The 24,319-nt window shown below is 42.1% G+C and overlaps 1 protein-coding gene across 1 annotated transcript in view; it reads right to left on the reverse strand.

Moving 5' to 3' along the window:
- The window catches only part of LOC128700027 (uncharacterized), a 193,661-nt gene extending 169,598 nt beyond the window's left edge, over nucleotides 1-24,063 (reverse strand). Inside the window, exon 1 of the mRNA XM_053792963.2 lies at nucleotides 22,389-24,063. Within this exon, the coding sequence (XP_053648938.1) occupies nucleotides 22,389-22,449 (61 nt within the window). The 5' untranslated portion in view covers nucleotides 22,450-24,063. The remainder of the gene's footprint in view (nucleotides 1-22,388) is intronic.
- Nucleotides 24,064-24,319: the final 256 nt, after the last annotated feature.

The following is a 24,319-nucleotide window of genomic DNA, read 5'->3' on the forward strand; positions in this document are numbered from 1 at the left end:
AGCATCTAGTTAACACTACTGAGGTAACTAGCATCTAGTTAACACTACTGAGGTAACTAGCATCTAGTTAACACTACTGAGGTAACTAGCATCTAGTTAACACTACTGAGGTAACTAGCATCTAGTTAACACTACTGAGGTAACTAGCATCTAGTTAACACTACTGAGGTAACTAGCATCTAGTTAACACTACTGAGGTAACTAGCATCTAGTTAACACTACTGAGGTAACTAGCATCTAGTTAACACTACTGAGGTAACTAGCATCTAGTTAACACTGCTGAGGTAACTAGCATCTAGTTAACACTGCTGAGGTAACTAGCATCTAGTTAACACTACTGAGGTAACTAGCATCTAGTTAACACTACTGAGGTAACTAGCATCTAGTTAACACTGCTGAGGTAACCAGCATCTAGTTAACACTGCTGAGGTAACTAGCATCTAGTTAACACTGCTGAGGTAACTAGCATCTAGTTAACACTACTGAGGTAACTAGCATCTAGTTAACACTACTGAGGTAACTAGCATCTAGTTAACACTGCTGAGGTAACCAGCATCTAGTTAACACTGCTGAGGTAACTAGCATCTAGTTAACACTGCTGAGGTAACTAGCATCTAGTTAACACTGCTGAGGTAACCAGCATCTAGTTAACACTACTGAGGTAACCAGCATCTAGTTAACACTGATGAGGTAACTAGCATCTAGTTAACACTATTGAGGTAACTAGCACTAGTTAACACTGATGAGGTAACTAGCATCTAGTTAACACTGCTGAGGTAACCAGCATCTAGTTAACACTGCTGAGGTAACTAGCATCTAGTTAACACTACTGAGGTAACTAGCATCTAGTTAACACTACTGAGGTAACTAGCATCTAGTTAACACTGCTGAGGTAACCAGCATCTAGTTAACACTGCTGAGGTAACTAGCATCTAGTTAACACTGCTGAGGTAACTAGCATCTAGTTAACACTGCTGAGGTAACCAGCATCTAGTTAACACTGAGGTAACCAGCATCTAGTTAACACTACTGAGGTAACCAGCATCTAGTTAACACTGATGAGGTAACTAGCATCTAGTTAACACTATTGAGGTAACTAGCACTAGTTAACACTGATGAGGTAACTAGCATCTAGTTAACACTATTGAGGTAACTAGCATCTAATTAACAATACTGAGGTAACTAGCATCTAGTTAACACTACTGAGGTAACTAGCATCTAGTTAACACTACTGAGGTAACTAGCATCTAGTTAACACTGAGGTAACTAGCATCTAGTTAACACTACTGAGGTAACTAGCATCTAGTTAACACTACTGAGGTAACTAGCATCTAGTTAACACTACTGAGGTAACTATCATCTAGTTAACACTACTGAGGTAACTAGCTTCTAGTTAACACTACTGAGGTAACTAGCATCTAGTTAACACTGAGGTAACTAGCATCTAGTTAACACTGAGGTAACTAGCATCTAGTTAACACTACTGAGGTAACTAGCATCTAGTTAGCACTACTGAGGTGACTAGCATTAGTTAGCACTACTGAGGTAACTAGCATCTAGTTAGCACTACTGAGGTAACTAGCATCTAGTTAACACTACTGAGGTAACTAGCATCTAGTTAACACTACTGAGGCAACTAGCATCTAGTTAACACTACTGAGGTAACTAGCTTCTAGTTATTACTACTGAGGTAACTAGCATCTAGTTAACACTACTGAGGCAACTAGCATCTAGTTAACACTACTGGGGTGACTAGCATCTAGTTAACACTACTGAGGTAACTAGCATCTAGTTAACACTACTGAGGTGACTAGCATCTAGTTAGCACTACTGAGGTGACTAGCATTAGTTAGCACTACTGAGGTAACTAGCATCTAGTTAGCACTACTGAGGTAACTAGCATCTAGTTAACACTACTGAAGCAACTAGCATCTAGTTAACACTACTGAGGTAACTAGCTTCTAGTTATTACTACTGAGGTAACTAGCATCTAGTTAACACTACTGGGGTGACTAGCATCTAGTTAACACTACTGAGGTGACTAGCATCTAGTTAACACTACTGAGGTGACTAGCATCTAGTTAGCACTACTGAGGTAACTAGCATCTAGTCAGCACTACTGAGGTGACTAGCATCTAGTTAACACTGCTGAGGTGACTAGCATCTAGTTAACACTACTAAGGTGACTAGCATCTAGTTAACACTACTGAGGTAACTAGCATCTAGTTAACACTACTGAGGTAACTAGCTTCTAGTTAATACTACTGAGGTAACTAGCATCTAGTTAACACTACTGAGGTGACTAGCATATAGTTAACTAGATGCTAGTCACCTCAGTAGTGTTAACTATATGCTAGCCACCTCAGTAGTGTTAACTAGATGCTAGTTACCTCAGTAGTATTAACTAGAAGCTAGTTACCTCAGTAGTGTTAACTAGATGCTAGTTACCTCAGTAGTGTTAACTAGATGCTAGTCACCTTAGTAGTGTTAACTAGATGCTAGTCACCTCAGCAGTGTTAACTAGATGCTAGTCACCTCAGTAGTGTTAACACTGCTGAGGTAACCAGCATCTAGTTAACACTGCTGAGGTAACTAGCATCTAGTTAACACTACTGAGGTAACTAGCATCTAGTTAACACTACTGAGGTAACTAGCATCTAGTTAACACTACTGAGGTAACTAACGTTCAGAAGCTTCCAAAACAGTTTTACTAGTGCAAATCCCAACTAGTTTAACACGATAAATAGAAAATCCTGGTTAAATCCTACCTTTCAAAGACCTTCCCGGAACCAAAGGATGGGGTAAATCCTAGCACGGAGAGTTAAGGATTTTCTGTAGATTTATCAATTTGCCTGCAAGTGTAATCCTAGGCTCGTCCAAGGGGGATTAGTTGGCGAAGGTGAGATTATAAGTAGAATGTAGAAATGGCATATGTTTGCAGGTGATTAAGTGTGCTTATGTGCGGAGGTTTACGGCATGACACCACCACCACTACGATTACTACTACCACCACCATTACGATTACTACTACCACCACCACTACGATTACTACTACTACCACCACTACGATTACTAATACCACCACTGCGATTACTACTACTACCACGACTACGATTACTACTACTACCACCACTACGATTACTACTACCAACACCACTACGATTACTACCACCACTACGATTACTACTACTACCACCATTACGATTACTACTACCACCACCACTACGATTACTACTACTACCATTACGATTACTACTACCACCACCACTACGATTACTACTACTACCACCACCACTACGATTACTACTACCACCACCACTACGATTACTACTACTACCACCACTACGATTACTACTACTACCACCACTACGATTACTACTACTACCACCACTACGATTACTACTACCACCACTACGATTACTACCACCACCACTACGATTACTACTACTACTACCACCACTACGATTACTATTACCACAACTACTACGATTAGTACCACCACCACGGCAACTACCACCACCACTACATGCTAACACCACCACACACCACCACTACACACGACTACACCGCCACCACTTCACCACAACACATCACTACACCATCACTACACCATCACTACACCACCACTACACCACCACTACACCACTGCACCACCATCACTACACCACCACCACACACCACCACTGCACCACCATCACTACACTATCACCACCACCACACAACCATCACGCACCATCACTACACACACCATCACTACATCACCACTACACACCACTATAAACCACCACTAACCACTACACACCACCATCACTACTACACACAACCACACAGCACCACTACTACACACCACCACAACCACCCCTACGCACCACCACCACCACTACACACCACTACTACCACACACCACCACCACCAGCCCCACTACCCCACCAACACTACAACACCACCACTACGCACCACTACACACTACCATCACTACTACACACAACCACACAGCACCACTACTACACACCACCACAACCACCGCTACGCACCACCACCACCACCACTACACACCACCACCACACAACACCACTACACACCACCACTACACACCAGGTGGGTACAATTGGAGGCACAATACAACATTAAGAGGTGGGGACGGGGTGAGAATCCACACACACACACACACACACACACACACACACACACACACACACACATACACACACACACACACTCTCCACCTCCACAACTTCAACAATAACTCTTCACACTTCTGCTCGACTTTCAATTTCGCGTTTGCTAGAGGTAGTGGTCTTGGTGGGTTGAGTGGCCTCCATCACTGTGTGTGTGTGTGTGTGTGTGTGTGTGTGTGTGTGTGTGTGTGTGTGTGTGTGTGTGTGTGTGTGTGTGTGTGTGTGTGTGTGCGTGTGTGTGTGTGCGTGCGTGCTGGTACGTCTGTTAATTTAGACATCTATCAGAAAATACTAGAAATCAAATGATGGTTGTAATTATGCCCTTAATTTTTAAAAAAGTGGACGGGTAAGCCAGTGGAAGGCCTCAGTCAGGTGACCAAAAGTTCCAGTGGTGGATCATAAAACTAAAACCCGCGTCACGAAACATTTCCTTTGTTTCTTGACAAATCTTACCTAACCTAACGATAAAGTCAACTTACTGATCCCCCTCTAGCATCTTGCTTCTCTCTCTCTATCTCTCTCTTTGTAACAGCTCGTCAGAAAGAATTCAAACCAATTATCGTATACCATATTGTGCTTTTCACAGCGCTTTGGTGTTAAGTGAATTGGATAACAGCTGTGTGAATAAATAATCACAAATAAAAGTCTGTGAACTCTAATATATATATATATATATATATATATATATATATATATATATATATATATATATATATATATATATATATATATATATATATATATATTAATATTATTAATATTTACTTTCAAATGTGTCAGCAGAATAACACTCTTACATACCACCAGCTTCACTACCTTATTATTACCAGTCTTCAATATTTCTCTATTTTTTTTAAACTGTGCTTTTAACACTTTACTTAATAGACTGTACAATATTATACTCTTAAAGATAAATTGTACCATCTGGTACCTCACTGTACTTCATTGTACTCGAGAGTACTAGAAATGGTACTGTATGTGTGTGAGTAATGTGCTCAACAAGACTTGGATATTTTATTGTATCTTATTCCGTCAGTCAATGGGAAAGTACAGGATGTGTGTGGGAGTGTAAAGTACAAGACAGGAGTGGGAGTGCTGTAGGAGAACACAAGATGGGAGTATGTTCTGGTAGAGTATAGGATTTGTAGGTGTAGTGTGCTCAATAAGACTTACATATCTTATTGTTTCGTCAATAGCCTTCTAAACAGTAAGATATAAATTTTTAACAATGGTGGTGAGGACACACGTATGTTATGTGGACATAAAAGTATATAGTGCAGATTTAACTTAGTATAACCAAATAAATATAGACTGTGACTCATTTCTGATCTGAAGAGACATTGTTCCGTTATTTCAATTTGAGTAATAAACTGTCTGACCAACAGAGAGGTAACAAGCGCAGCTTGAACAATAAGGCGACCAGTTCGCCAAACAGTTAAATACACATAGTCGTGAGTGGTACAACGTCAGGCAAGGAAGGAGGAGACGCAAAGTAACCGTGAGGATCACAGCGTCAGGCAAGGTAGGAGACGCAAAGTGACTGAGGATCACAGCGTCAGGCAAGGTAGGAGACGCAAAGTAACCGTGAGGATCACAGCGTCAGGCAAGGTAGGAGACGCAAAGTAACCGTGAGGATCGCAGCGTCAGGCAAGGTAGGAGACGCAAAGTGACTGTGAGGATCACAGCGTCAGACAAGGTAGGAGACGCAAAGTGACTGAGGATCACAGCGTCAGGCAAGGTAGGAGACGCAAAGTGACTGTGAGGATCACAGCGTCAGGCAAACAAACTTAACTGGGAACTGTCGATAAATCCTCTATACATGGCAAAAAAAAAAAAACTCCCCAATTACTGAATCTGAGTACATGCCAGTCATTTTATTGTGGCAACGTTTCGCTCTCTAGGAGCTTTATCAAGCCGTTACAAACAATATATGGACACAGAGGGTATATATAGGCTTAGGGTGAGGTGTAGTAGTTGTAGTGGTAAAACCAACTTGCTCTTCAATAGAAAGTTATAACAACTATTATTACACCTCAGTCTAAGCCTATATATACCCTCTGTGTCCATGTATTGTTTGTAATGGCTTGATAAAGCTCCTGGAGAGCGAAACGTTGCCACAATAAAATGTTACATTAGTTACACTTACGTCCTGTTACTCAACAAGGTTAAGTCTAGAGTTAGACTTAGGAACTGAAGCATAATACACAAATAACTCTCACATAGTAGAAAGAACCTTATGACGACGTTTCGGTCCGATTTGGACCCTTAATAAGTCAGACCGAAATGTTGTCATAAGTTTCATTCACCTATGTGCGGGTTATATGTGAACTGAAAAATATGGTGATACCTACAAAAAGACACTTGTGTATAGTTGAAGACACAAACTGTACATGTACAGTTTGTGTCCACATATTTGTGAATTGTTCCAGTCATGGTATTGTACCTTTATATTCCTGAAAAATAGCGAGTCTCTCTCAGAACCTCAGAAATTGTAAAAAAATCACTACCTGTATATAAGACCGTGAGCAGAGTCGCACAGAGTTACGAGATATACACACAAATAACCCGCACGGATTATTGGTGTACGGGTTATTTTGTGTATTGTTCCAGTGACGGTGTTGGTCGTTTTGTTTTTTATAAGATATATGTTCCGCCTCACCAACGAATGCATACTCTACCAGAGAAGTGAATCTACATGACAAGAACAGAGAAGAGTAGAGAGGTAAGTGTTGAGTCTATGATGACCAGACTGAGAGAGGCTAGATGCTGTACAGGGGAATCACTAGCTTGACCTTCTGGTATTCTCTCATAGATATGTAAGTTAATTGGCGTCACATTCGTAATTAATGTAACACGTGTGTGTGTGTAGGGCTAGGTAGAGGAAGATGAGAGTGCTGGTGGTGATAATGGTGGTAGTAATTGTGGTGATAGGGGTAGTTGTGATAATGGTGGTGGTAGTAATTGTGGTGATAGTGGTGATGATAATGGTTGTGGTCACAGTGATGGTGGTAGTAATTATGGTGATAGTGGTGATAATAATGGTGGTGATAGTGACAAGACAGTGTATCCCAGATATGACGAAGCTTTAACCCTCAGTCCCTTCTTAACCACACCCCTTCTGTCTTCACATCCCTTTTCCCCACTCCCCTTGTTCCCCTTCACTCCCACTATTCCCCACTCACTCCCCCTATTACCATTCACTCCTATTCCAAACTCTCCCTATTTCCCTTCATTCCCCCTATTCCCCTTCACTCCCTCTATTCCCCTTCACTCCCCCTATTCCCCTTCACTCCCCCTATTCCCCTTCACTCCCCCTATTCCCCACTCGACTCGAAAAACGATCGCTTATGCAAATTAAGACACCTTAACCCTGTGTTCCAGGCGGAGATGAGCCTTATAGCCTCTGTGGTCACCACTCAGTGACAGCCTCTCCTCAGCCTACACCAGCCTCCCGTCAGCCTACACCAGCCTTCCCTCAGCCTACACCAGTCTCCCCTCAGCCGACACCAGCCTTCCCTCAGCCTACACCAGTCTCCCCTCAGCCTCCAGCAGCCTCCCCTCAGCCGACACCAGCCTACACCAGCCTCCCCTCTGCCAACAGAAGGCTACCCTTAACTTACACCAACTTTACCTCACTCTACACCAACCTCCCCTCAGTTTATAGCAGTTTCCCTCAGGGACGAGGGTAGGAGAGGAAGGTTCTCAAGGGTGAGATGGAGGGTCTGGGAGAATGGGGTGTGTAGGAGTCACCAAGATAATTCCTAATTCACATTTTACATATTTGGTAGCAGTTTTGTAGTTTTTTTCAATCTTTTTCTGAGTTGTGGGTACCACACACTAGATGCATATTCTAATTTTGACCTATGGTGTCTGATAAACGACTTCGTTCACATCTTTAGTCAGATTTAAAAAAAATCTGTTTTGTAATTCTTTAATGTATCATTTGAATTTCTTAATTTCGTTTATTTTATTTTCCGGTGACAATTTTTTGGATGGTAACTTCTAGGTTTCTCTCACTTCCATTTTCCATATTTGTGACAGTCTATATTTTTCACGTGACCTAATTTATTTTCCTCCAGTTTCCCTCATATGACGTTTATCTACATTAAATTCCATCATCCATCTGCCTCTCTATTTGCTCAATGTATCCAAGTTATTTAGATTTAGTTATTTTTTGTTGTTTATATTACATAACTTTTCTGTATCAACTGCAGATATATTCGTATAGCTTTAGATTCTTTATGTTAAGTTTCTGACAGTAATTTAAAACGTTATCTGGGGAAGGACACATCCTTGTGGGATCCCGCTGGTCACGTTTTACCAGCACATTTTTTTCTTTTTCTAACTGTTCACATTTTCCTATCAAACAGAATGTCTCTCTCACATGTAAAAAAATGCCGTTTTTTCACATTTTTTATTTACAAATTAGTCATTCATGGGAACCCTGACAATGTTTTCCTAAATTCTAGATCAAGGTAACTCTGCCTTCCATTTTTTTAAACTACTATCGTAAGTCATAAAAGATTAATAGAATTTTTATATACGAATTTACAGTCGAAAAATAAATTTACTCTTATTCTTTCCCGATGTTTTTACAGCAAGACTTGTTGAAATGGTATATAATACCGACAGACTGAAGAGTAATACACCTGTGCAGGAGCCGGGTGTGTGTATTGTTGACTGTACACTATGGAGGTAAATACTTCTCCAGGCTGAGGGACTGACCACCTCGCAAACTATTTCTCCAAAACTGATGGATTGATTACATCATGTTTACTTCGTTACTACGCTTACTGCCTCTGTGTTTGATTGAAAAAAGTCTACTGCTTAGGCGAAACGTTTCACTCAACAACAAAGAAATCTAGCTGATGCACATACGTCTTACTCCAAAACAACACTTGTTAGCTGTCATTTGTCTGTCAGTTTGTTTTATAATAAAATTCTAGAAGTTTTAATGGACAGTAAAATATTTTTGGCCATTATTTTAAAACTGAAAGTGCTGCTGCCTTAAGTGGTTCTAGTGCTGCTGCCTTAAGTGGTTCTAGTGCTGCTGCCTTAAGTGGTTCTAGTGCTGCTGCCTTAAGTGGTTCTAGTGCTGCTGCCTTAAGTGGTTCTAGTGCTGCTGCCTTAAGTGGTGCTAGTGCTGCTGCCTTAAGTGGTTCTAGTGCTGCTGCCTTAAGTGGTGCTAGTGCTGCTGCCTTAAGTGGTGCTAGTGCTGCTGCCTTAAGTGGTTCTAGTGCTGCTGCCTTAAGTGGTTCTAGTGCTGCTGCCTTAAGTGGTTCTAGTGCTGCTGCCTTAAGTGGTTCTAGTGCTGCTGCCTTAAGTGGTTCTAGTGCTGCTGCCTTAAGTGGTTCTAGTGCTGCTGCCTTAAGTGGTTCTAGTGCTGCTGCCTTAAGTGGTTCTAGTGCTGCTGCCTTAAGTGGTTCTAGTGCTGCTGCCTTAAGTGGTGCTAGTGCTGCTGCCTTAAGTGGTTCTAGTGCTGCTGCCTTAAGTGGTTCTAGTGCTGCTGCCTTAAGTGGTTCTAGTGCTGCTGCCTTAAGTGGTTCTAGTGCTGCTGCCTTAAGTGGTTCTAGTGCTGCTGCCTTAAGTGGTTCTAGTGCTGCTGCCTTAAGTGGTTCTAGTGCTGCTGCCTTAAGTGGTTCTAATGCTGCTGCCTTAAGTGGTTCTAGTGCTGCTGCCTTAAGTGGTTCTAGTGCTGCTGCCTTAAGTGGTTCTAGTGCTGCTGCCTTAAGTGGTTCTAGTGCTGCTGCCTTAAGCGGTTCTAGTGCTGCTGCCTTAAGTGGTTCTAGTGCTGCTGCCTTAAGTGGTTCTAGTGCTGCTGCCTTAAGTGGTTCTAGTGCTGCTGCCTTAAGTGGTTCTAGTGCTGCTGCCTTAAGTGGTTCTAGTGCTGCTGCCTTAAGTGGTTCTAGTGCTGCTGCCTTAAGTGGTTCTAGTGCTGCTGCCTTAAGTGGTTCTAGTGCTGCTGCCTTAAGTGGTTCTAGTGCTGCTGCCTTAAGTGGTTCTAGTGCTGCTGCCTTAAGTGGTTCTAGTGCTGCTGCCTTAAGTGGTTCTAGTGCTGCTGCCTTAAGTGGTTCTAGTGCTGCTGCCTTAAGTGGTTCTAGTGCTGCTGCCTTAAGTGGTTCTAGTGCTGCTGCCTTAAGTGGTTCTAGTGCTGCTGCCTTAAGTGGTTCTAGTGCTGCTGCCTTAAGTGGTTCTAGTGCTGCTGCCTTAAGTGGTTCTAGTGCTGCTGCCTTAAGTGGTTCTAGTGCTGCTGCCTTAAGTGGTTCTAGTGCTGCTGCCTTAAGTGGTTCTAGTGCTGCTGCCTTAAGTGGTTCTAGTGCTGCTGCCTTAAGTGGTTCTAGTGCTGCTGCCTTAAGTGGTTCTAGTGCTGCTGCCTTAAGTGGTTCTAGTGCTGCTGCCTTAAGTGGTTCTAGTGCTGCTGCCTTAAGTGGTTCTAGTGCTGCTGCCTTAAGTGGTTCTAGTGCTGCTGCCTTAAGTGGTTCTAGTGCTGCTGCCTTAAGTGGTTCTAGTGCTGCTGCCTTAAGTGGTTCTAGTGCTGCTGCCTTAAGTGGTTCTAGTGCTGCTGCCTTAAGTGGTTCTAGTGCTGCTGCCTTAAGTGGTTCTAGTGCTGCTGCCTTAAGTGGTTCTAATGCTGCTGCCTTAAGTGGTTCTAGTGCTGCTGCCTTAAGTGGTTCTAGTGCTGCTGCCTTAAGTGGTTCTAGTGCTGCTGCCTTAAGTGGTTCTAGTGCTACTGCCTTAAGTGGTTCTAGTGCTGCTGCCTTAAGTGGTTCTAGTGCTGCTGCCTTAAGTGGTTCTAGTGCTGCTGCCTTAAGTGGTTCTAGTGCTGCTGCCTTAAGTGGTTCTAGTGCTACTGCCTTAAGTGGTTCTAGTGCTGCTGCCTTAAGTGGTTCTAGTGCTGCTGCCTTAAGTGGTTCTAGTGCTGCTGCCTTAAGTGGTTCTAGTGCTGCTGCCTTAAGTGGTTCTAGTGCTACTGCCTTAAGTGGTTCTAGTGCTGCTGCCTTAAGTGGTTCTAGTGCTGCTGCCTTAAGTGGTTCTAGTGCTGCTGCCTTAAGTGGTTCTAGTGCTGCTGCCTTAAGTGGTTCTAGTGCTGCTGCCTTAAGTGGTTCTAGTGCTGCTGCCTTAAGTGGTTCTAGTGCTGCTGCCTTAAGTGGTTCTAGTGCTGCTGCCTTAAGTGGTTCTAGTGCTGCTGCCTTAAGCGGTTCTAGTGCTGCTGCCTTAAGTGGTTCTAGTGCTGCTGCCTTAAGTGGTTCTAGTGCTGCTGCCTTAAGTGGTTCTAGTGCTGCTGCCTTAAGTGGTTCTAGTGCTGCTGCATTAACTGGTTCTAGTGCTGCTGCCTTACCTGGTTCTAGTGCTGCTGCCTTACCTGGTTCTAGTGCTGTTGCCTTACCTGGTTCTAGTGCTGCTGCCTTACCTGGTTCTAGTGCTGCTGCCTTACCTGGTTCTAGTGCTGCTGCCTTACCTGGTTCTAGTGCTGCTGCCTTACCTGGTTCTAGTGCTGCTGCCTTACCTGGTTCTAGTGCTGTTGCCTTACCTGGTTCTAGTGCTGCTGCCTTACCTGGTTCTAGTGCTGCTGCCTTACCTGGTTCTAGTGCTGTTGCCTTACCTGGTTCTAGTGCTGCTGCCTTACCTGGTTCTAGTGCTGCTGCCTTACCTGGTTCTAGTGCTGCTGCCTTACCTGGTTCTAGTGCTGTTGCCTTACCTGGTTCTAGTGCTGTTGCCTTACCTAGTTCTAGTGGTATTTTTTCCTTTGAACATGTATGCTTTTTTTTTACAAACCTGAATAAAAGATTTGGTTCTCCCTTGCTTTTGTCAGTCATTTCTTATTTTTTTAAATCTATCTTCCTCTCCCCTTACAGTTGTATTTTCGTTTCTGGCCTCCTTCAATCTCTGATAATTTTCTTGACTGGCTCTCTTACCATGTTGTTTCTAGTTTTGTTTTCATACTTCTACATAATCTTCCATTAAACCATCCTAAAATCAATTGTTTAATTCCATTTTTATATATGTTATTGATCTCTCTACGAATTATTTCTCTCTCTCGTGATATGACATTGTTTAGAGAAACTAAAAATATAACTCGTATTTATGTTCGTTCCTCTTTATGCATTGATTTTTCATCTCCTGAGTCATATTTAATACACTATGTTATAGCAAGACATGACCACTCTTTCCCAGATCTAATGCTGACGCCCTTTAGACACTAAAAATTTCAGCCTTGTGTTTATATTTCCGTGTCGACTTAGCAGAAGAGACGCTTTAAATTCACAACGCAGCAATCACTCTGAATAAGCAAACTGAGAATGTATTTATGCTATATCACCTAGAGAATTAATTCTATCATGAAACAGACTTGTTACTAACGTTAACTGTTGCTTAATAAATCGCTGATTTAACTATTACTTAATAAATCGCTGATTTAACTATTACTTAATAAATCGCTGATTTAACTATTACTTAATAAATCACTGATTTAACTATTACTTAATAAATCACTGATTTAACTATTACTTAATAAATTACTGATTTAGCTATTTCAGCAGATATGAAATGTAAGCTGGAAACATATATAGGAAGAAGATACTTCACGGCACTTCAGGTGTAGGTTATATACTAACCTTCAGGTCAAGAATTCATTAATCTTTAGCAGTAGAGTTGTAGGTGAGTGGGACAAACTAACACGTGGCGTCATAGACGCGAAGAATTAGGTTGGACATGTATATGAGTAGAGTGTAAGGAGGAACCGCCCAACATGGGCACGTAGTGAATATGAAAATGGTATACAAGTGAGAAGGGATGGATTGGAATTGGACCTGGACCTGCCCTCTCAGTGATTACATTCTTACTTCTAGTGGACTCCGCCTCTCCTGTCAAGATTATTTGTGCCTCACCTATGACAGTATATATGTCTCTATACCGTTGCTTCAGCTTCACACTGTTGCAGACTCTGAAGCAGTCCCTCCAGGCTGAGGGACTGACCACCTTAGAAATACATTTTCAAGGGTGATGGACTAATATCGTCTTCACATGTCTACTACTTCTGCTTCATTCTCTGTACTCGACTGAAGAAGCTTACTGTGTAGGTGAAACGTTTCGGAATAAAGATACGTAGGCCTGCGGCAGTGCTCCTCCTTTGTTCTATGTTAGATCAAGTTCATTACTGGAATTTACTCCAGCGCTGGCATTCATATTTAATTTGGGTGCTGGTATGCATTTCTTAAGGTCGTATTTTGAAGCAACATCTGACTTCTATTGTCCTTGTGAGATACTGTTTGGTGTAGTATCACTCTCTTTAAAATAGTGAACTTCCAAGCGCTTTCGTGATTTCTCACTAGTTTTCCACCGTGGTTCTTTTGCATATTGTGATATCACCTGTTTACAGTCATCTTGTGTATATATATATATATATATATATATATATATATATATATATATATATATATATATATATATATATAAAATCTCGTGAACAAGTGACACAAGATGCAAAACCACGGGCGGAGTTGAAAGATAACACTAGGCCTCTCATGTTGGAATCAACACATCAAGAGCTTGCAATATTGCAGAATGAGTAGGGAGTCTAGGAAATCCTTTATATATATATATATATATATATATATATATATATATATATATATATATATATATATATATATATATATATATGCAAAACAACCACTCTGAAAGAATAGAGAAATTCCAAGCGCTTTCGTGACTACTCACATTATCAAGGAACTATGAAAGTAAAGCATCCAAGGAAGGTATATAAGGGGTCTGGCCAGACCCCTTATATACCTTCCTTGGATGCTTTACTTTCATAGTTCCTTGATAATGTGAGTAGTCACGAAAGCGCTTGGAATTTCTCTATTCTTTCAGAGTGGTTGTTTTGCATATATATATATATATATATATATATATATATATATATATATATATATATATATATATATATATATATATATATATATATATATATATATATATAATTTGTAAAGTGTCACCAAATTTAGAGTTGAATTCACATTAATTAACAACAGAAAGTGTTAAAAGTATTTGAATATATAATTCTTGCACATAAATAAATTAAATATGCATGTAAGGCAGGTTACAACAGGCTTAATGCGATGCGCTGGTGAGTGCAAGTGGAGAGAGAGAGAGAGAGAGAGAGAGAGAGAGAGAGAGAGAGAGAGAGAGAGAGAGAGAGAGAGAGAGAGAGAGAGAGAGAGCATTCTTGCATAATATAAACAAGAGAAATCATTTGCTTCTACGAACATAGAAACGTAAATCAGCAGTTGCCTGGTTTTCTTACAGCTTCATCAACACTGATCATCATTATCATGGTATGGAATACCGACACCTGTCTCTCACTCATCAACATTCATCATAACACGTTGTTAGTGGTCGTACTGGAACCTTCCTCGACCACACCACTCCTGCAGAAACTGCAGATTGTGAGGAGACAGTCACAGCAAAGACTGATGATTGTATGTAACGTGATAGACGATTGTATGTAACGTAATAGATTGATGATTGTATGTAACGTAAAAGATTAATGATTGTATGTAACGTGATAGACTGATGATTGCATGTAACGTAACAGACTGATGATTGTATGTAACGTAACAAACTGATGGTTTTATGTGAGGTGACAAGACTGTGTCTGCATGTGACATGACTGTGTAATGGAACGTCTGGTGTTCTCTGGCCATATACCAACAATAATATACACGGTGTACAACACCGACAAGATGAAGAATTAGACACATGTGCAACATTTGGGCATCTCTACTTGTAGACGTTTCGCCATCCAGTGACTTTGTATTGAATTTCTCTTGATAAAGCCACTGGATGGTGGCTTTATCAATAGAAATTCACCAGCAATAATAGTGTTGAAAATGGTATATAATTCCGACAAGTTGATTAAGACACATGTGCAACAGTTGGGTATCTTTATTGTTGAAACTTTTCACCTACACAGTAGACTTCTTCAGTCAAATACAGAAACAGCAGGTGTAGTAGTGAAATAAAGATGTAATCAATCCATCAACTTTGGAGAAATAGTATTTGAGGTGGTCAGTCCCTCAGCTGAGAGACTGACCACCTTAGCTGAGGAGACTAACAGAGTCCGGTTCCAACAGAGCCTTGCTCCAACAGTCTAGTTCCGACAGAACCCATTTCCAGCAGAGCTTAATTCCAACAGAGCTCGGTTCTAACAGATCCTGGTTCCAACAGCGGTGACATAATCGAAGGTGATACGCTTACCTTGTCCGTAGTTCATCACAGGTGTTGTCTAGCTTCTGAGACAAGACAATGAGAGCTGCTTGTAATTTCTTACCTCAATCCAATGTAAGAATTTCATAGATGAGAGAGACCTATGTGCAACACTGACATATATTTATTTCCGCGACGTTTTCCCGTACAGCAGACTTTAGTCTAATACAGATATGATTAATGTACTGGAAACTGCTGAAAAGACTGAGGTGTTCAGTCCTCATTCTTGATCAAAGTTGTTCGGTCCATAGCACTGATCAAGGACCAGTCGGAAGTTGTATTTTAGAAGAGTTGGCGACAAGTGTACTGAGAAAACAGCATATGCAGAGATACTCATTATGTTTACTCTGTAAAGTGTCTTCCTGCCATAAGGAATTTTCCCTTGTATGAAGGGTGCACCAGGAGCCGCCTTAACGGCTTCATCACTAACTGTAAACAGCTCTCCAAGTAGCCAAAACTGGTACCTTTATATTGGGCACCTCCATGCACATACACCCGAGTCCTTGGCCTTGGTGACTGCCCGGTCAGTCACCAGGTTAAAAGAGGCCGGAGACAGATCATTTCAATCCACGTTTGATCAGGATCTTCCCGGAGTTGAAGAATGAGACACTTGTGCAACAATTGGGAATACTTATTGTGGAAATGTTTCGCCAGTCAGTGGCTTCTTCAGTCCAATGCAAAGAAAAACAGTGGAGGATGAGGAGTTTGATGTAATCAGTCCCTCAGCCTGGAGTCGATATGTTCAGTTCATTAAATGTATATTAAGGAGTCATGTCAACTGATTGATTGAAACCTTTGGCTGACAGCTGCTTACAGCTCTCTCCTGTATATATCAAGACTAAGATACTGAACACTGGCTTTTAAGCTGAATGACTGATTACCTCATCTTTCACAGTCCTGTGTGCATAATTCTGCCAGGTTGAGGGACTGATTACCTCATCATCCTCTCTCTTCATATAATAACTCTGTATTGAATTGATAAAGGTACTGGTTGGCGAAACGTTTTCAGATAAATGTATCAAGGTGTTGTACGTTTGTCTAATTCCTAACACTGTATTTAAGATGCCTTATGTGTGTAACACACACAATATAATTATATATATATATATATATATATATATATATAGAGAGAGAGAGAGAGAGAGAGAGAGAGAGAGAGAGAGGGAAGAGAGGGTGGGTACAGAGCTGAGCATACTACCATTACGACTTGAAGCTTCCGCTGGCCCAGGATGCCAAGTCAGTGGGTAGGAAACTTGTTCCATACCATTGAACATCAACTCATGAGGACTTCGCAGGTGACTACGAATGTTGAGAAGCTTGTTGATCGTATCATCCAGGTTGAGAAGCTTGTTGATCGTATCATCCAGGTTGAGAAGCTTGTTGATCGTATCATCCAGGTTGAGAAGCTTGTTGATCGTATCATCCAGGTTGAGAAGCTTGTTGATCGTATCATCCAGGTTGAGAAGCTTGTTGATCGTATCATCCAGGTTGAGAAGCTTGTTGATCGTATCATCCAGGTTGAGAAGCTTGTTGATCGTATCATCCAGGTTGAGAAGCTTGTTGATCGTATCATCCAGGTTGAGAAGCTTGTTGATCGTATCATCCAGGTTGAGAAGCTTGGTGATCGTATCATCCAGGTTGAGAAGCTTGTTGATCGTATCATCCAGGTTGAGAAGCTTGTTGATCGTATCATCCAGGTTGAGAAGCTTGTTGATCGTATCATCCAGGTTGAGAAGCTTGTTGATCGTATCATCCAGGTTGAGAAGCTTGTTGATCGTATCATCCAGGTTGAGAAGCTTGTTGATCGTATCATCCAGGTTGAGAAGCTTGTTGATCGTATCATCCAGGTTGAGAAGCTTGGTGATCGTATCATCCAGGTTGAGAAGCTTGGTGATCGTATCATCCAGGTTGAGAAGCTTGGTGATCGTATCATCCAGGTTGAGAAGCTTGGTGATCGTATCATCCAGGTTGAGAAGCTTGGTGATCGTATCATCCAGGTTGAGAAGCTTGGTGATCGTATCATCCAGGTTGAGAACATAAGAACATAAGAATGGAGGAACACTGCAGAAGGCCTACTGGCCCATGCGAGGCAGGTCCTTATCAAAACGACTACTGGAGTTTACCTGGAGGGAGTTTCGGGGTTCAACGCCCCCGCGGCCCGGTCTGTGACCAGGCCTCCTGGTGGATCAGAGCCTGATCAACCAGGCTGTTGCTGCTAGCTGCACGCAAACCAACGTACGAGCCACAGCCCGGCTGGTCAGGAACCGACTTTAGGTGCTTGTCCAGTGCCAGCTTGAAGACTGCCAGGGGTCTGTTGGTAATCCCCCTTATGTATGCTGGGAGGCAGTTGAACAGTCTCGGGCCCCTGACATTTATTGTATGGTCTCTTAACCTGCTAGTGACACCCCTGCTTTTCATTGGATGTTGCATCGTCTGCCAAGTCTTTTGCTTTCGTAGTGAGTGATTTTCGTGTGCAAGTTCGGTACTAGTCCCTCTAGGATTTTCCAGGTGTATATAATCATGTATCTCTCCCGCCTGCGTTCCAGGGAATACAGGTTTAGGAACCTCAAGCGCTCCCAGTAATTGAGGTGTTTTATCTCCGTTATGCGCACCGTGAAGGTTCTCTGTACATTTTCTAGGTCAGCAATTTCACCTGCCTTGAAAGGTGCTGTTAGTGTGCAGCAATATTCCAGCCTAGATAGAACAAGTGACCTGAAGAGTGTCATCATGGGCTTGGCCTCCCTAGTTTTGAAGGTTCTCATTATCCATCCTGTCATTTTTCTAGCAGATGCGATTGATACAATGCTATGGTCCTTGAAGGTGAGATCCTCCGACATGATCACTCCCAGGTCTTTGACGCTGGTGTTTCGCTTTATTTTGTGGCCAGAATTTGTTTTGTACTCTGATGAAGATTTAATTTCCTAGGACATAATCTCAAGACTAGAAGTATATACAAAAGACTGGAAGACGAGGTAATCAATCCCTCAGCCTAGGAGCAGGTGATCAGCACAGTAGTCTTGAAGAATCAACTTGTTGGTATTGTATACCCCTGATATACTACTTTACTGATGTTTCTGAAGGTAGGTCTTGGATTAACTATCTTCGCATATGCTGCAGATGGTATGTTATGTATATACACCACTGGAGAAAAAATTGTGCGCAATGTTCACTCCAAGATCTTTCTGACTGAGCAATATTTACAGTTTATCGCCTTTCTGTTTTCAGTGTCTGGTTCTCTTTCTCTCATGCCCAATTATTATAATCATGGGGGAGCGCTAAACCAAAAGGGATTATACAGCGCCTGTGGAGGGGGGGGGGTGGAAGGTATTCAGACCCAATTCAGGGAACTGAAGCACAGATCCAATTCCCTAGATCAAGAGCCCCTCACCAGAGTCAAGAAACCTTGTATGAGGGTCTCATGCCCCAGTTTACATAACATTGCACTTACTCAGTTTGTCCAGGTTTTCATGTATGCATCTTGTTGTGAACATGTACAGTTATATACATATATAGTACCTGAGTGTGTGTATTTGTTGCTGTAGTCTTTTTTTACATGTACATATAAAAGCATTATATCTAGTTCTTATCCTCATAAGTTTTAAGTGATTGGCAAACATTGATTTATTTGACTCAGTTCTCCCTGGCAGGTCATTTATGTATACAAAATTAAAAACAGTATGATCCTTTGCCCGAAGTGCATTGCAAAATTAGTGGCTTTCATTTGTGCTATTTTACTCATACACTTATTCATCTACATTATTTGTGAGGCTCGAAGAAATAAAACATTGTACCATAGCATATTTTGCTAATGACTCCAGACTTTGTGAGTGGCGTTCCTCGTAAGCAATTGATCTTTAAACGAGATAAATCAGGCCTCCCAGCAGCCCTCAGACAACAATACGATTGTTAACAGGACAAGTTTCATTTACTCTGCAATGGGAGAATGGGGTAAATAAATACTATAACGCAGTATAGGATAAGCTGAAATCAATAAAGCGAGACAAAATTAATGATGTCAGAAGCTCATACATTTAAGAATCACAACAATTGTGTCAATGCTATTACAAGGAAAATAAGCTGGATAGCTAGAACTTTCAAGACAAGAGATAAGCCAGTGATGATTCTCAAGTCACTTGTTCTTTCTGGGCTGAAATACTACAGTATATTGACGACTCCTTCCTTGGAAGGAGAGACTGCTGAGAATTTTCACTGCCTGTATACATTCTGTCAAGCTTTGAACTACTGGAATTGTCTGATGACCTTGGAACGTAGGCAAGAAAAATATATCATAACTACACTTGGAAAATCCTAGAGGGACTGATCTCAAGCCTGAGCACCGTAATCACTTACTATGACTACACTCTATACAAAATACCTTCACTAAACAGCATGGGAACGACGGTGTCAGTAAGAAAGAACTCGACGAGTGTTAGAGGTCCCCAACTTGTCAGTGCCCTTGCTCCGTGCATAAGGAAAATTTCCAGTAAACTTCTGGCAGTATTCAAGAGTGAACTCGACAAGTTCCTCCAATCAGTTCCTGACCAGTAGGAATGGTTTTTAAGTCGGACTGTGCCCAAAAGAAACAACCTGCTTGATCAGACTTTGATCTACCAGAAACACTGATCTGCGACCGGGCCATGGGGGCGTTGACCCCGGAAAATAGCTCCCGTACCCCAAGAAATAACTCCCGTACCCAATGACACCAATCAAACCCAGCCACTCCCACTCATATATTTGTCCAGTCTCTTCTTAAAGCTTGGTGATCATATCATCCAGGCTGAGAAGCTTGGTGATCGTATCATCCAGGTTGAGAAGCTTGGTGATCGGATCATCCAGATTGAGAAGCTTGGTGATCGGATCATCCAGGTTGAGAAGCTTGGTGATCGGATCATCCAGGTTGAGAAGCTTGGTGATCGTATCATCCAGGTTGAGAAGCTTGGTGATCGGATCATCCAGGTTGAGAAGCTTGGTGATCGGATCATCCAGATTGAGAAGCTTGGTGATCGGATCATCCAGGTTGAGAAGCTTGGTGATCGGATCATCCAGGTTGAGAAGCTTGGTGATCGTATCATCCAGGTTGAGAAGCTTGGTGATCGTATCATCCAGGTTGAGAAGCTTGGTGATCGGATCATCCAGGTTGAGAAGCTTGGTGATCGGATCATCCAGGTTGAGAAGCTTGATGATCGTATCATCCAGGCTGAGAAGCTTGGTCATCGTATCATCCAGGTTGAGAAGCTTGGTGATCGTATCATCCAGGCTGAGAAGCTTGGTGATCGTATCATCCAGGTTGAGAAGCTTGGTGATCGGATCATCCAGACTGAGAAGCTTGGTGATCGGATCATCCAGGTTGAGAAGCTTGGTGATCGGATCATCCAGGCTGAGAAGCTTGGTGATCGGATCATCCAGGTTGAGAAGCTTGGTGATCGGATCATCCAGGCTGAGAAGCTTGGTGATCGGATCATCCAGGCTGAGAAGCTTGGTGATCGTATCATCCAGGTTGAGAAGCTTGGTGATCGGATCATCCAGGTTGAGAAGCTTGGTGATCGTATCATCCAGGTTGAGAAGCTTGGTGATCGTATCATCCAGGTTCAGAAGCTTGGTGATCGGATCATCCAGGCTGAGAAGCTTGGTGATCGGATCATCCAGGTTGAGAAGCTTGGTGATCGAATCATCCAGGTTCAGAAGCTTGGTGATCGGATCATCCAGGTTCAGAAGCTTGGTGATCGGATCATCCAGACTGAGAAGCTTGGTGATCGGATCATCCAGGTTGAGAAGCTTGGTGATCGAATCATCCAGGTTCAGAAGCTTGGTGATCGGATCATCCAGGCTGAGCAGCTTGGTGATCGGATCATCCAGGTTAAACATCTAAGTGAATAAGGCAGGGCAAAAACAAAGAATATCTGATCACACATATAAGAATGTAAAGAAGAATTAATTGTAAAAATCACGGATGCGGTAATCAAGACGGCAGCAAGCCTGTGCTGGAGACTGGAGGGACTGACCACCTCCCACCGAGGGTGATGGGACTGCTGACGTCAGTACTACTATAACTATATTCAGTACTGAGGAAGAATGAGACATAATAAAGATTCTCAAATGTTGCACAAGTCTCTCATTCTCCAACTTATCGATTTTCTAAAATATTTACGCAACTTCCAGCATTGTATTTACCTGTAACTGACGGAAGAAGCCGCGGGTGTGCAGCTGAAACGTGTCGTTAATAAAGATACTCGGGTTGATTAGTTAGATACATGTGCAACACTTGGGCATCTTCATCTTTATATTGGACTGATGAAGCCAGTGTGTAGCGAAACGCTTCCACAATAAAGATACTCAAGTGTTGCACTTGTCTAATTTATCAATTTGTCGGTTCTCTGAACCATTTATCTACATTCCAAGATCCTCAAATGTTTCAAATATTTTATTCATCAGTTGATCAAGATATTAAAGAAATGTTTCGCCACTTGTGGCTAATATGTCTTGATCAGTGACACACACACACACACACGCACACACACGCACACACACACACACACACACACACACACACACACACACACACACACACACACACACACACACATTTTAGCTACAACCTGTCGCTATCACCAAACCAGTTCCACCAGTCTTGGAATAGCACGTGAGAGAAGAAAAAAAGGGAGAGACAGCTAGATGAGGCCTTTCTAATAAGGAAAGTCTTATACATGTATGGTATACAATGACTACAAGATGAAGAATTAGACACTTATGTAACATTTGCGTATCTTTATTTTAGACGTTTCGCCATCCAGTGGCTTTATCAATACAAATTCAAGGACATAATGGGAAGACAGTAGAACTATATACAAAAGATGAGGTAATCAGTCCCTCAGCCTTGGATGAGGGACTGATGTTGCATATATGTCTAATTCTTCATCAGGGAAAGTCTTTTTTTTACTGTACCTTCCACGAAGAGAACCATGGCAATAATCCATGCGTGGCAACACAGTCTCTTCCAGGCCATGGTCTTGCCTCCCACGACCCGCGAGGTCTAGTCTTGCTGGAAAGTTTTGCAATATAGTTTCTTGCAGGTCTCCCAGTAGCCTCTTGCAGAGGTATGGAATGATGTCTCTTGCAACAGTCTCAGAGAAAGCTCCTCTTCCTGGAAATGATGTGAAAGATTTTGCTTTCCCCCAAAAAAAATCTTTCTAGAGATGCGTCAAACTGTCTTGAAAAACAGCTCAAGAATACGTTGTTATTGAATCAACAACTTTCTGTACTGGCACTTGCGGTAGTGACAGCAAACTAGTCTACTTGCACTTGCGGTAGTGACAACTAGTCTACTTGCACTTGCGGTAGTGACAACAAACTAGTCTCCTTGCACTTGCGGTAGTGCCAACAAGTTTGTGTACTTATATTTGCCGTAGTGACAACTAGTCTACTTGCACTTGCGGCAGTGACAACTAGTCTACTTGCACTTGCGGTAGTGACTAGTCTACTTGCACTTGGGGTAGTGTCAACAACCTTGTCTACTTGCACTTGTCGAAGTGTCAGCAACTTTCTCAACTTGCAACAATATCAACAATTTTTATCTTCCTTTTAAGATCTAAAATAGCATATCTTTTCTAAGTGACTCAACTGAAGAATTAATTTTTTAAGAAAATATTTGCGTAAATCTCTTGCAACACTATTGTCCTGGAGGATTTGGAATGTAGTTACTGATAGGGATCTTCCAGCGTGTTGTACCAAGCAGAAACGACATAAATATTCTTACACAAGCTCCACAAACATGTTTTCTGGAAACACCTTGGCAATGTTTCTTGCATTTATCTCAAAGTTTTTATCCTAGAAAATGTTTGGAAAGTTTTAATTAACAAAAAATATGAGTTTTTCGTTTTTTAACCCTTGAGAGGCGAGTGTTGGCTATCAAGGAACGTTTTCTATGAGCTCTGAACAATTGCTGGGAATTTTCTTGGCCGGGGTGTCTATAGGATTCGCTGTGATTTTGTCTAATGTGGAACTCTCAATTTTTTCCCCGCTGAATACTTTCCCAGGTCCTTGTAACGTCTGCAGATCCATTCAAGCCCTTGATGAGAGCTCGAGGTTAATGGAAAACAAGCTTTTTTTTTTTCTCCCCCGGAATCTCGGAAGCATCTGAAGATCTCTTCAAGGTCTTTAAGGTATCTTTTAGAGGTTACTTGATGTCTTCAGAGGAAGAATGAAAATCTTGCAGTTTCGATGAGCGCAACAAGGATTGCTTAAATCACTAACTAGCATTGCAGCGCTGCATAAGTGTCAATTTCTCAGGTAGCGAGTAGTGAAGGGAGATCTTCAAGGAGGTTAGTTACACACACGTGATCTCTTAGGCTCGCTTCACTCAGTCTGGTTATTATTTACATTGTTTCCAAGGTTTTCTATCGGAATGAATTAGTTATGATCATTTTATTATAGTTTCTTCATAACGCTGTGAAGTTATGGGTTAAGAGGTGTGTGTGATGCTGTTAAAGTGTGTGGGTGAGAACACTTGGCATGAACGTGTTGCTCAGCAGAGCAGCAGCAGCAGCAGCGCGAGGCAGTCACTGGATGAGGGAGGTCGCTGTGTGTCCTACTACTGCCACCTCCACCACCACACTGACGATCTCCTCTGGCTTCCCACCAGCCACTGCTGGCTGCCATCACCACAACCACCATTACCACCCAAACTACTACCATCACTTACCTCCCCCCTCCCCCTCACTGACGCACTCTTGTTCACCACCAGCCACCACTGGGTATCAACAACCAGCTTCACTACCAAACCCCTACCACACTCACCACCCACACACCACAGTCACCACCCACACACCACACTCACTGGCCTCGAAGTATCTTCCTTAACTGTAAACAATGCATTC

The sequence above is a fragment of the Cherax quadricarinatus genome, chromosome 64 (assembly GCF_038502225.1).
Source record: "Cherax quadricarinatus isolate ZL_2023a chromosome 64, ASM3850222v1, whole genome shotgun sequence".
Lineage (NCBI taxonomy): Eukaryota > Metazoa > Arthropoda > Malacostraca > Decapoda > Parastacidae > Cherax > Cherax quadricarinatus.